This window comes from Melanostigma gelatinosum (assembly GCF_949748355.1).
Source record: "Melanostigma gelatinosum genome assembly, chromosome: 12".
In the NCBI taxonomy this organism is placed as follows: domain Eukaryota; kingdom Metazoa; phylum Chordata; class Actinopteri; order Perciformes; family Zoarcidae; genus Melanostigma; species Melanostigma gelatinosum.
The window spans coordinates 9,724,493-9,738,417 of NC_136645.1; the positions used below are offsets into that span (position 1 = coordinate 9,724,493).

The window sequence follows — 13,925 nt, forward strand, 5'->3', positions numbered from 1 at the left end:
CTGATTTTTGAACAATAAAAGTTGTCTAAGAAAACTGCCAAAAACATTGAGCCCTATCTGCACTGAACAGGGTTTGTACAGTGCTGCTCTCCTGCGAGGGTCCATGCAGAGTGGAGCGCTCTTGATAGACAGTGAACACGAGAAACCCTGTTCTTCTCTGTGCACATCCCAAAATGTAGCCACACAAGATGTCACACATTAAACAGTTGCAAAAGACACCACTGACAATTAAAACAGACTGATCTTTTGCTTCCATATCTTGTTCTTCTCCCATCAGCACAGTGCAGAGGTTTGTTTTGATCCTGTAGGACACCGGGCTCGTTGTGGTGGGAACCAGGATCCCTCCTGACCTATTTTTCTGAGCAGCTTTTTCAAGCTACTTCACTCTGGCATTCAACTCAGTCTCCTTTCTGAACTACAGCCTCCAAAGAACTCTGTGAACTTGATTGGCATTCTCACAGCTTGATTGACTGCAGGACATTTTTTGTAAATGTCATTCTAGATGTGTTGGAAGTGTCAATCTCCTATCAACCAAGAAACAAACAAAGAGAATGTGCTTGAGATTTCCATCAGATTTTGCCTTTTTGGTTGCAATCACTGCCATCTTTTCTTTCTTTTTTTTTGCAGTTTCTGTTGACAGGTGAGAGAGTGGGTGCTGTCAGTTTCTCAGACTTCCCTGCATACTCCCCACTGCTTTTCAGAGATATAGTAACTATCCATATCTCCATGCAGTGGGCTGTCTTTTTTTAGAAAGACAGCCCACTGCACAGAGAAGGCCTCATTCTGACATACGGTAGCTCTCTCTGCAGACATATTTGTATGTGCTTACTGCTGAGTCCTTCTGCTGTGTGCTATTTTCATCCCCATTATAACATCCAAGGACTGTATCTTTATAACCCCAAGCGTTCTTCACATTGTCATGAAGGCACACAATGACGCACTGCAATAGTCTCAAAAATGAAAGCTGCTATTAACCAAATTGTCCACGTTGCACCTTGACATTGAGGATCGGATGAAGTGGCAGAAATAATCAAATCCTGCAATTATGCTTCACAATACGCATTACAATAGGTTCGAACATTAATGATGAATCTGGTACATTTGTTGGCAGTCCTATTCCCACCCGGGTTCCTGATGTGTCGGTTAATAACTTATTATGAGCAGAGTGAATCTGTATCACGTAAAGGGGTTAAAAATACCACATTCTGTAGTTACAAAAGTCCTTAAAATAAATAAAACTATATAAAAACAATATAATCACACTCTCACTGTTGAAATACAGCGACAACATTCATGTGGGTATTTTGTCTTTAATGTCAGATGTTAGATTCTCCATCTCTGTTAGATACAAAATAGACAAAAATAATTTCATATAATTTCAGAAATTTCCAAAAACATTGTCAAGTGATCACGACATAAAATAATCAAGACAAACTTATTTGCAAGTAAAATGCTATTGGCAAAATAATTTTCTTTTACTTTATCATAGACTGTATAATGACAATTCTGTAAATATCTATCGTGGAATTAATTACAATCTCTTTGTGATCTGTTCAATAAAAAACAAAAATACTCAAACTGAGAAAATAAAGGTAAACATGGAATCACTCAATAAAGGAGGCCCATCTTCTCTCTTGAATAAAGACTTAAAATTACCGTCAACGGTTCACATAAAAATGTATTTTTCTTTGAGGCACTCATTGCCTTGCAGCTCTATGGTCCCATCTGTAATAGCCCTGTCTTTGATAAACGCTTGGTGAAGTTAAGCTTTAATGTATTATGGTCAAATCAAATTTGACTTTAAGTGCAATCACCTGTCGTAGACAGTGATCGCAGCTTATCCACTTGAGGCACACAATCATTTTTTCATGATCATTTTCTTCACATAGACAACGTGGTAAAGATAGGAAAATAACAAAAAGGAGATGTATTTTCTGCATGGTAAGTCAGAGTTTTGTCATTGGTATGTGCAGGCTGTTCCAGGGTCCCATCCATAACTCTTCCTCGTCTGATAATGTGTGGTCACTGTGAGACTCCAGTGTCTCCCTACTCTCCTTGTGGTTGTCAACTGAAGTCTCCTGCTCCTCATTGACACAAGGGCTACTGCTGTTTCTGTCAATCAAGACCTTGGCAATATTGGTTTTGGACCCAAAACTTTTAACATCTGTGATGGTCGATCCAAGGGAGCCACAGGAGGGCCGACTGTTGAGGTTGATGTCCACGTTAGAGGAAACACATGTACCTGCTCCATTTTCTGTATCGTTTTCTGTGCCATCAACACCAAGAATGGGTAGGGGTTCTTCATGAGTCACCCCCAACTTGTCTAGTTTTTTAAAATGCTTACCGAGCCGGCACGGAGAGCCCACCTTCAAGTTGTTTGGGTGGGGTGGCCGCCAAGTTCGGACGATAGTGCCGTTCTGTGCGAGATAGACGTTCCCGTTGATGTTGCTGTGGCTGTTGGGGAGTCGGTTTCGCTGAGTCTCTGTGGTGCTCTCCTCTCCTGTGGAGCTGGTCTCATTCTCCCGATCTACCACCAGCTTAATCCGCTTCTTTTTCCCAGGCTGAGGAGCGAAGGGGTCAAAGTCAATATATAGGTTTTACAGAAGGTGCAGTATACATAGAAAAAAGCAAACAATGCAGATAGCTAGCTAGGTTGTACACTAGGTATCAAGATCACGGTATTCACAGGGAATTCTCGCCATCATTTTCTCCCTTGTCCCCAAAAAAATAAATACATGTTTTTAGAAGAATCTATGCTCCTATATATTTGAGGACTATCATATACTGAGACAAAGATGTCTTCCGCAAACCTAATTAACGCTACCAATAAAATATGGACATCCAACCATACAATAGTGTATTTACAGTAATATAACTGCACTTTTAAGTGGGATTGTTGTACTACAAAATAAATCATACTCTAACAAATGTGAAAGAATATCCTCTGAGAAAGATCAAGTATCTGCAGTTCTGTGTTAGAACTGAATTTATGGCGAGAACTCTTATTTTTCTGTGGAAAAGAGTAATACTGTGTGTTCAAAATGACAGGAAAAGATTCAGTAAAACCAGATAGTACTGCAACATGCAAAATCTCACAGCAGAAACAAGAGTACAATGTTATACAAAAGGCACAGGCGTAAAAAGACTCAGAACGCATCAAAGAGAGGAATAAGTCAAAGGTGTAAGAAAGAGAGCAAGACTGATGTTTTGCAGCAGGAAACCACCAATGCTTTTTCTTGCTTGGGGGAAATGAGGAAAAAGTGGACGTTTGAAACACTCTGCAGTGGCAAGCAATATTTCTTCACTCCCATGCAAGGGTAATTGATTTTATTCACTCTTACTTCACAGTGGACAATATATTTCTCTAGAAGGCAGTCGAGTTTCCTTCAGACTCATCCGACGTAGCTTCATCTGATTCCGAATCCTTCGAAGCTCTGCTGGCCTCTGATGCGGATCCACTGGCTGAGGATTTGTCAGAGGAGATGGCGTCCTCGTCCACCTCAGTGATGGGGGACAGTCCTCCGTATGTTTCTTCAGAGGTGTCACCGATGCTCCTGATCTCGGAGCTGTATGGTGTACCAGTATAGGAAGCAGAGGGCCCAGGGTCTCTGGACCCCACACTGGACCTCGAGGGCGATGCGTCATCACTGAGCTTACTGGCTGACTCTTTGCTCTCGTCAGCAGTCTCAGATTCTTCCTCATCCTCTTCTTCACTCTCCTCTGTGATTGTGTCCTCAGATCCGCGGCTCAGAATGGACTTTTGAGAATGCCGGCTGCCACTGGTGGACCGCGATCCGGCTGAACTCTCCCCGCTTCCCAGGGAACTCTGGTCTGTCATCTGTCTGCCGGATGAAGAGCCTTCACCGGACTCTGAACCAGACATTTTCCTCTGGCTGGACCCTCGGGACATAGAGCCTTCACTTCCTGACTCTGCCTCACTGGCTGTCCCTGTCCCTGACTCGCCCTCACTGAGTTCTTCACTGGACTTCTCTGAGGCCACTGTGCTTCCTGATGATCTGGTCCTTTGTGACGACCGAACACTTGAGCCAGATAAAGATGCAGCGCTACCCGCGCTACCGCTGCCACTCTCACTTGCACTTTCACTTACTCCGGTACCAGTCTTACTGCCACTTCCACTCCCACTTCCACTCCCACTTCCACTCCCACTTCCACTTCCACTCCCACTTCCACTTCCACTTCCACTCCCACTTCCACTCCCACTTCCACTTCCACTTCCACTCCCACTTCCACTCCCACTTCCACTCCCACTGATGCCTGAAGCGCTGCTCCCCTTGCTGGCCTCAGTAGCTGATGATCTCATAGAAGAGCGGGCAGAAGACCCACTTTCTTTAGTGCTCCCTGAAGCCTCTCCTTCCTCAGACTCTTCATCAGAGTCTTTTTCTGTCCCTGAATCCTTTTCTGTGCTTGTTTCCTTCTCTGTTCCTGATTCTGTTTCTTTCTCAGAGTCTGACTCTTTCTCAGACTCTGAGTCTTTCTCAGTTTCTGATTCTTTCTCTGATTCTGACTCTTTCTCCGACTCTGATTCTATTTCAGTCCCAGATTCTTTCTCACTGATGGATTCCTTTTCTGTTTCTTCTCCTTCAGATTTGGACTTGCTTTCTTCATCAGAATCCCCCGGCTCCTCATCAGGCTCTTCCTCTGAGTCCACAGTGCTTTCATTGGCATCATCCCGGTCCAAATCTACTTTCAGATAATCTCTGTCAATACTGCTTTTCTCAGAGGATTCTTCATCAGAGTCTTTCTCCCGAACGCTTCCGCTTGCACCTGCTTCTGGCTCACTTTCTGTAACACTAATGGACACTTTAGACTTGTCATCTTCACTGGCTACTTGTGAGGCCTCCTCGTCTCCCTCGCTGCCTGTGGCCGAGCCACGGCTCACACTACTTTGTGACTTCCTCCGAAACTGCAACCTGTTGGCCAAATTGATTTTCTTCAAAACCTTGGCAAGCCGGCTGCGGGTATCAGACTTGCTATCGATAGGTCCCAAAACTGCTGGTCCGCCACTCAGACTCTCCTGGCTGTCAATACGACGGGCTGACATCAGTTTGGCGTAATCCTGGTCCTTCTTCCCGGCACCAAACATCTTGAGCATCTTGGCTTTCTTCCATGGAGATATGCGAGAAGGACCAGCATCAGACGGCTGCTTGCTGGCTACCAGGAGTTTGCTGAGTTTCATGACAGACTTCAGTCTCTTGGCAGCCTTAGAAGGCTCTGCTGGCTCAGCTTGTTCGATTTCATCCCCTGGCGGCATGTCCCTAAATGCAACCCTCTTGGGTGCACCTCGACCTCGACCACGTCCCCTGCCTCTGCCCCGATCCTAAGACAGTCATATTTAATTCAGCAACTTTTTGTGATGATAAATCAGGGTTGACACTTTGCTTTCAATAACACATTGGACACACAACCTGTTAAGACAATAATTAACAATCTTGACATTATCAATGCAAGTATGAAATTCACATCTAAGGAAAGATAATACCTCGGCGCCTTGAGGACTGTAGAAATACCCATCATCCTCCAAGATCACCTCTCCATATTCATCATACATGGGAGATATCAGCCTCCTCCGGCTGCCATACTGAGGAATGTCATACCTGAGAAATGGATTCACACAAAATATGAACAAGAACACAGGGTTTATAATTACTGTGGACTACCTTGACACTTAACTTGTGATTTGAATAATTCCTAAAGTAAACAAGATGGCATAGGATAGGCAGTAGTTGCTGTGGTGATTTGCTGCACTTTGTAAGTTTGGAGGGATATAATAGAAAGAAAGAAAGTTGCAGAGGCTGACAGAGCTTTTAAAAAAAAAAAACCCAAAGTGGAGTACATATTTGCCTGTGTTTGTCAAAGGGGTCTAACAACTTGCAAGAATGCAGACATGCTGAGATGGGGACCTGTGGAGTACTAAGTAATGCCTAAAAGGCCATGAAAACACTTGAACTTGAATATAATCTGGTTGCATAACTCTTCTCCAATGTGCTGTTTTGTATTCCAGCGCATGAGTGCCTATGAGATCCAATGCTACCTACCAAAGAGAGCAGAATGTAGTTCTATTTTTTTGCCAAATGAGATTAAAATGAAAGACAAGGAAGAAGATATTTAATCATTTGTCTAGTATATTTGTATATCACACTTTTAACATTTCGACCATTAGGTTGTCTGCATTAGTGTGGTGGATGACCTCAATTAGCTTGGATCATTGATACTGAACATATCAATTATTCCTCTTACTCAAGTAAATTACAGAAGACCCTAAAGGAAAGACGCTGATGGTAATTTGTGTCATCGCCACCTTCTGAACACGTGAAGGCGGCGCATTGCACGGTCTGGTGATTGCCAGATTAAAAGCTTGACCGCTATTACAGTGTGCTCGGTGCATATAGAAACACATCAACGGCATCCAGTCACAGTGATTGGCAGTAGCAGCTTTTACAATGAACTTTGTGACATACTGTTCAAATATAATTACAGCCTGTTGCAAATGAAAGCCAGCGTGATTCAAACAGCGTGAGCAACAGCTGAGGTAATTAGAGTTTGTAAAGATTGCATACAGTAAGTCGCTGAGCAACTACGAAGGCAATTACAATTCTTAATTTCAATATGGTAGGTTTTAAACTTTGTCAGATTTTCGTTCAGCATTTTAAGCCGGTAAAGTTCAGAATCTTCTCCCTCTTGTGATAAACTTGTAATTCCCCAGTATGGTTCAAGTCACCTGCCATCGAGCAGGGGCGTTTAATGAATAACAATTTCCCAGCATCTGTTACGGCTTTGAGTTCCATGTTTTCCCTCTTTAGACCATATGGGCTATGTAACAGGCAAGCCAACACACCCTCTATCCAATAAACCACGGGGAAACACTATCACACTCTGAGGTGCTCGACTCAAGGCAGTATAATTGATCTCATTTTATGGGAGTAGAAAGGGTAACAGCTCGGATGTTATGTACAGCTGAGGGGGAAGCACAAGTTATGCTCATCATTTTATTCTGAACTTCTTTAAAATGCTTGCCTCGCCCCAAGGACCTAAGACATTGGAGCCGGAAGGCAAGGTCACAATAAATAACGTCCTAATGAGGTTATTGTTTTAGCTTTAAATGAACCGGGTGAGATCTGTTCCATGGATCAGAGTACGAATGATGAGAGATGAGACAGTGGGTCAGCGGGCTGCATGCTCACCCTTGGTCGTAATTATAGTAGTCTTGTGCGTAGTCCTGGCCTGGGTCGATACCTGACTCCATGGAGAGTTCCTTCATTTCAGAGAGGCAGAGAGAGAAATTACTCAGCACTCCTCGGAGAAAGACAGAAGAAGAAGAGCAGCAGCAGCAGCAGCATACAGGGCGAGTCTACAGCAGAATACGACAATCCCTGTGAATTAAGTAAAGCAGGAGGGTTTCTACCTCAGGTCTCAGAAGAGATGGCCTCAGCAGTTGCTGTTGCTGCCAAAGATTAGTACAGAAGAAGGATAAGGTAATGAAAGGAAGGGATGGTCAGGAGAGACACAAACATAAGGAAGAGTTCACTCTAACCATTTCACATTTAGATCCAGACAGTGCAGGCATGTTTTATGTGTCTTGTTAGGTCTATGTTATACACAATAGAGGAGCAAGATGAAAAGATTGACAAAATATTGATGGAAATGAAGCAAGGAAAAAGTGGGAAGATGTTAGTCAAGCATCAGAGCAAGTAAGAAATTGCAACAAAAACATCCTCTGTGTGTGTGTCAGATGCTGACAGTTCATAGATTATTTGAAGGTGACAAAAAAAAAGAAAGAATTTGAAGTCAAACAGAGTCACTTTGTTTGGTCTCTGATTCGTTTTCTTTCTCCAACACAGGAGGAAAAAGTCATCCAAATGCTTATCTGCTGTTTGACAGGAACATTGAGGACTACAACCGACTGACAAACCTAAACTGTAATGTCAGTGTCAGAAGTCCTATCACCGGGATCTTCTGGTAGTCTCATTCAGAGTTTTCCATCAAGTCAGTTGTAGATAAGAATAATAGGATATAAGCTCCCGCAACCTGCTTTGAGAGTGACAAAATGTCTCGGCGCAACAATGAGATAAGAACACATCACAACAGGAATGCTTACCTGTCTGCCTCGCCTGCTGTGCGCCGCAGAAAGGAGAAAACAAGACAAATAATGAATATGGATTGACCGGAACATTTCAAATGCTTTTAAAATAATTGAATTGTTAAGTCTACAGCACTACATTCTGCTGACCAGTGAGTAAATTGCAGATTTACTTACTGTGCATTTTCATATGTTAAATTACAGAGTTGCAGATATTGTTCAGTTAAAAAAAAAAAGAAAAAAAAAGGATGCCTGAGGCCACAATGTTATCGTGCTGGTGTGGGCTGTTTTTCCCAATGTTATATCTTCCAAACACGGAGAAAAAAAAGAAGATGGAATAAATGCAAATATCAAAGAGGCTGGGAAGATTGGAGTTTGACAAGAAATCTGTGTTCATACAGAAATAAATCTCCGAGCAGATATGAAAAAAGGACATTGTGATTGAGGGAGGATTTACTGACTCCAAGAATGTTAATAAAATCGTCTTTAGTTATCGCGTCAGAATATGCCATTTTCTATCAACAGACGGCAAAGTAAATTTTAGGAATTCCACTCCATCAAAGACTTAAACAACTCAGAGCTGCTCCCGAGGACAACAATGCATCTGCAGCGCATTCAGTACAAGTCAATGAGAAACGGCGAGTAATGGAGCAGCCCGGCTGAACCCTCCAGTTTCACAAGCGTACAACTGTAACCTGTCTGGGACCATAAATAATGATGACTTTCGCACTCAGATATATGGCCAAGCAATGATGTGAGCTTCCTCAGGAGAGCTGTAATCTGTTATTATGGGCAGGGACCAGGGGACAGGGCACAGCCATATGGCCACACCTCCCAGGCAGAGTGGATGATGGGAGTGGGATCTGATGGATGACCTGTTGGCTTGGCTGCTGGCTACTGCTGATTCATGCCACATCAAGAGAAATGGCCCAGTGGACTGCAGCCATAGGACGATTGCACAAGAGGGGACTTGGGGGAAGATGGGTGATAAGGTAATGTTGTAGAAAAAGAGGTGAGAGAGTTGAGCTCAGAATTACAGCAAGACTTGAATACTGAAGAACCCAGTGTATTTCATCAACATCAGTAAGGTGATCTTCACTAATAACTCGCTTTACATGTTTGTCACTACACATTTCTATGTAGAAAACAATGCAATACGTTTTACTATTCTGCCACAAATACCCAAACCAACAACACACATTTACATAACCCGCTGTAGCAGAAATGAAAGTTAAAGGATGAGCTCCAAATTGTGGGAAATACGCTTATTCTTGCTCTAGTGGTATTGATCTTCTAATCAAACTCTCGGTAGAAAAGCGACTAACATATTGACCAAAATGTTGACCAACAATGAAAATATGATGCACTATATGGTGAAAGAGCAGGAGGATGTTTTCATGCGACAAGGATCCCTCTTAATAGTATTTTGTGTGTACATATATACTGATTGCAGCCTAATATTTTGAATATCATAAGGTCTTTGGTTTGTATTTTCTTGAAGATGCTATGACGAGATCTGGTGAGTTTGTCTTGATTTTTGATCCCTTATTTTCAAACTTTTCCTGAGAAAAGTTACTTTAATTATTAATACTGGTAAAAAGTTTTAATTCTGTCTTCCAAGTGATCGTTTTTTTTATGTTACTGCATTGATTTATCAGTAAGGACACACAAAAAAGACGTAAAATGGAACATAAAGAAGACCATTCATTAACGCCTGCTGCTCTTTGGGTGAAAAAACCCAGCATGTAAGCTGCTTGCCTTTTACAAAAGAGATTACCCCATGTCGTGAACATGGAATACAGAATTAGAGCAGGCCTTCGATCGACCCATCAGGGGAACGTTTGAGGAATCAAACATAACATTGCTCTGGAAAGGAGGTATACGCTAAGACCATTTGCCTTCGGCCATGGAGGGTGAAACAAACACATGAAGGGTATGTGGGAGAAAGACAGAGAGGAGTCGAAGTGGGAAAAAAAACCTGTGCACAAAAAAAAAAAGGGAGAGAGTGGGGGACAGAGGCCGCATTGCAATGAGTGTAAAGAAGGTAATAGAATCTCCCGAGAACCACCAGGAAAGATTAACAAGAAGAGGCCAAGGATTGGAGAGTATTAGAACCAACTACAGGGGAGAAGAAGTGAGAGAGAAACACAGACAAATGGGAAAGGCAGAAGGTCAGAGAGATGGAAAGAAAAGGAGAGGGTAACAGTAGTTGACAGTCCCACAGGCAGCGGCCCTAGTTAACGATTGATTGGTTCTCTAATTAGCCTTTTCCAGTGTGCACCCGGACATCACAGTGACTACTTTATCATGCTGGGAGGATCTCTGCAGACATGTGAATAGACAGGTCCCCCAGAGGTTGGCTCTCTTCATTCAACATGAGCCTGCTGGGTAACCCAGTCAATGTGTTTTTACAGCCAAAATAAGACGTTTTCACTTAGGAGTGCTTGGCCCTGTCGTATCTGCTTTCAACTGTATTACATTTTAAATAAAAGGATTTACTGTAGCCAGTCTTAGCGTAATATCCAGTGCAATTTCATGTAATGTTGCTCTGTATATATATTTCTAGATTCTCTTTTTCTTTCTGTGTATATTGTTCCCTTGCTCAAGGGTGGATATGACAATTAGTTGTAACGCTTTTCGCTGCATCATTCATCTGAAACATTTATACCTCACATTCATTCATCACAGGAAGTAGTTTAAAAAAATGTAACATGGTTTCATAGTATTTGCATACCTTTGGGGAATTCTTAACAGTTATGGTAATTTCCCCTCATTTGAAAAAACAAACAAACATTTAACATTATTATTTACCGAATTTGGATTCTGCATGAAGCAACAACATCCTAAATATTCATGGTCTGCTCTTCAGTGAAGAAGTCAAAAATGCAGCCAGAAAAAGGTTTAGGAAACAGACCGCCGGGCTTTGAGATTTATAAATGTCGGTGTTTAGCATCATCAAATTAAAGGAGCTTTGGTTTAGAAATGTTAAGATTATGAACTGAAATAACCTATACCACTAACTATAACCTACAATATGAACTCTGGGTAACGCTTAACACTATCATACCATAGATCTCATCGCAGTTTAGATAATTCAAACATGCAAAACGGGGCCAAACTGCCTGTATATGCAAGCCTCTTTGATGTTCTAATGCAAGCCTGTGAGCACATTGCACAGTCAATGTGGCAGAGCGGAGTACATTTCTTGGCAGGTGGCACTACAATTTGATTTCCACACAAAGTATCAAGGGAAAGAAATGTTTTGTCTGAAAGACCCACACAGTCAAACTCGTCAGACTTGGCTCACGCTGATACAAAATACTACCAACTGTGCAGAAAATAAAACATAGTTACAAACCAGAAAATGCAGGCATGGATATGTATAAATGGAAATAATGAGAGTGCGGAGACAGAGAGAAAAAGTCAGAACACTGTGGATTGAAAGGAAGAGTGCTCAGCAGTGTTTGGGCTGTTGGAGTTCAATTGGCTTGTCTGCTGAACGTCTGTTGCCATGTTCAGTTCACTCGTTCCATTTTCAGCATAGTTCACACTTGTTGTCGAGTTGATTTGGACTGCAGTGCTGGAGTTTGTTGTTTTTGGCGCGCGCTGCTCTTCCCAGGGATCACAGCTGTGCAGTTTGTTAGCACCTTCCGATTCTTCAGTCACTTGTGGTTTCCTGTTAAACTTGGCCACCTTGCAAGTTTTGTCTACTTGGCTGTACAGATTGGCAACAGATCTCTCTATGTCGGCTAGATTCTGGATGTTTTTCAGGATCCCTTTGAGTTCCTTTTTCCCGACACCAGTTTGCGATGCGTCAAGAGGAGGGGGATGTTTTCGCTCTGAAACGGGGCGAAGCGAGGAGACGGGCGGCAAAGAAGTTGGAACAAACTGGATGACTGGGCGTGACTGATGGCTGATACCGGGTGAGGGTGGGGAAGGGAGAGGCGGGGAAGGGAGAGGCGGTGGAGGAGGAGGCGGTGGAGGAAGAGGTGGTGGAGGTGGGGGCGCAACCTGTTTATTGACAGGAGGAGGAGAGGAGTGAGGGGAATGTTGAGGTTCATGAACGTAGGGGGGCGAAGGTGGAGAAGAAGGTGGACTAGAGGGAGGAGATGTGGGTGGGGAAGGTGGATGTCGCCGTGGAGGAGGAGGCGCAGGATTTTCTGGTGGGTCTGGTATGATCTCCACTGTGATGTGACAAGGCTGAACTGTCATGGAGCTGGAGATGCTGGCGCTGAACCTCCTGAGGACGGGTGGTGTCAGTCTCTGGCTAGCAAGGGGCCTTGAGTCATCTCCCTGATTAATGATAATGCTGGGGGGCACATCCCTGCCCACAGAAGTGGTGCTGTAGGGGTAATCCATGATGGAGAGCAGAGCTTCTGAGGTCAGCTCCAGCATGTCATCGCTGTCTCTATCCCTGACAACGATGGAGCAGAGGGAGCCTTGGGAGCCACTGCTCTGCTTGAGGGTTTGTTCCGGGAGGGCCTGTTGCTCAAACTGCCTGGCATGTTCACGGACTGACAACTTGGTCTCTGTACTGCTACTCAGGCGAAGCGTGTCCAAACTCTCCGGCCTTCGCCCACCGCTCATGGCTGCTTTGCGTAACTGGAGCTCCCAGTCGTCTGGGTCCAAAAGAGCTCGTCTCCTTGGCGCCTCATAACCGGGCAGCCCATCGTGAATGCGAGCAGGCATTGACCAGACGTACTCCGACCCCGCTGAGTGGGAAAAGGAGAACCGCTTTTCAGACGGAGAGACCTCAGGGCTGCTGTCATCGTACACGGGGTTGTGAGTGGTGAGTGAGTTGCGGTCAGAGAGGATGGTCACGTTGCTCTCTGATTTGGGCAGGTTGACACGCAACGCTCCGTTGCCGCGGGCTGCATTGGCGCGACAGGCAAAGGTGCCAAGAATCCTCTGGTGGTTGGCCTCCTCAATGACAGACTTTTTAACCCTGCCCCAGTAAAAAAAAAGTGGAGGTGAAGAAGAAAAAAAGACTTGAAACAGGTGAAAATTGATGGTCTAAGGGTGAGCGAAGCAAAGAAAAAAAAGAGTGAGGCGAAAGCAACACTGCTATCACTTGTTCCTGCATCTTAACTGATTACGACTCCAAGTATTGTGACTGTTGCTGAGAACGTCTGCACAGTAACAAAAAGATGACTTTTAACAAACTTTTTTGTTTTTTAATTTATTCAATATTGATATTTTAAAAATGATTATGACAACAGATGTGCTGGGCTTTGGTCCAACGATAAATTATGATGCAAATAACCAACATCAACCCATATTGGATGCATTAGTGCAGCAATCAGTCACAGCACCAAGAGACGTGAGGGTAAAGGCAACAAAGCACATGAGGAGACAATTGTTCAATGGGACGGGAGAGAGGAGACAGCGAGAGTGATATCTACTGTTCAGTGAATCTAAACAAGGGTACTTCACGTTTCCTCACTACATGGAAGTTAAAGTCGTTCCCTAAGCCTAAAAAAACCTTTCAACTAACAAATCAATTAACAAAATATATTTAAGCACAAGGGGCATTAATGGTGGAAAATCTTACCATTTGAATGAGTGTTAAGTACATACCAAAATCACATACTATATATAGTATATGCATATGCTTAGCAAAAGCTACCAGCAAGGGGGAAAACTAGAGTGCCTCCCCTGTGTTATATCATACAAATAATATTAATCAAAGTACCCAGACGTCATATATTTAGGGATTACTTACTGCAGTCTGAATCCAAAGAGACAGAAGAATATAAATGATGGAGAAGATAGAAACACAGACAGATGTAAGAGGACTATAGCAGAACTGTCAGAGGTGTGGATGAAA

The 13,925-nt window shown here is 43.3% G+C and overlaps 1 protein-coding gene across 1 annotated transcript in view; it reads right to left on the reverse strand.

Moving 5' to 3' along the window:
- Positions 1-1,946: 1,946 nt before the first annotated feature.
- The window catches only part of LOC306785940 (protocadherin-15-like), a gene marked incomplete at both ends in the record, with an annotated part of 133,896 nt that continues 121,917 nt past the window's right edge, over positions 1,947-13,925 (reverse strand). Inside the window, 5 exons of the mRNA XM_079280524.1 lie at positions 1,947-2,561; positions 5,501-5,615; positions 7,203-7,273; positions 7,424-7,462; positions 8,117-8,132. Coding sequence (XP_079136650.1) covers positions 1,947-2,561; positions 5,501-5,615; positions 7,203-7,273; positions 7,424-7,462; positions 8,117-8,132 — 856 coding nt within the window. The remainder of the gene's footprint in view (positions 2,562-5,500; positions 5,616-7,202; positions 7,274-7,423; positions 7,463-8,116; positions 8,133-13,925) is intronic.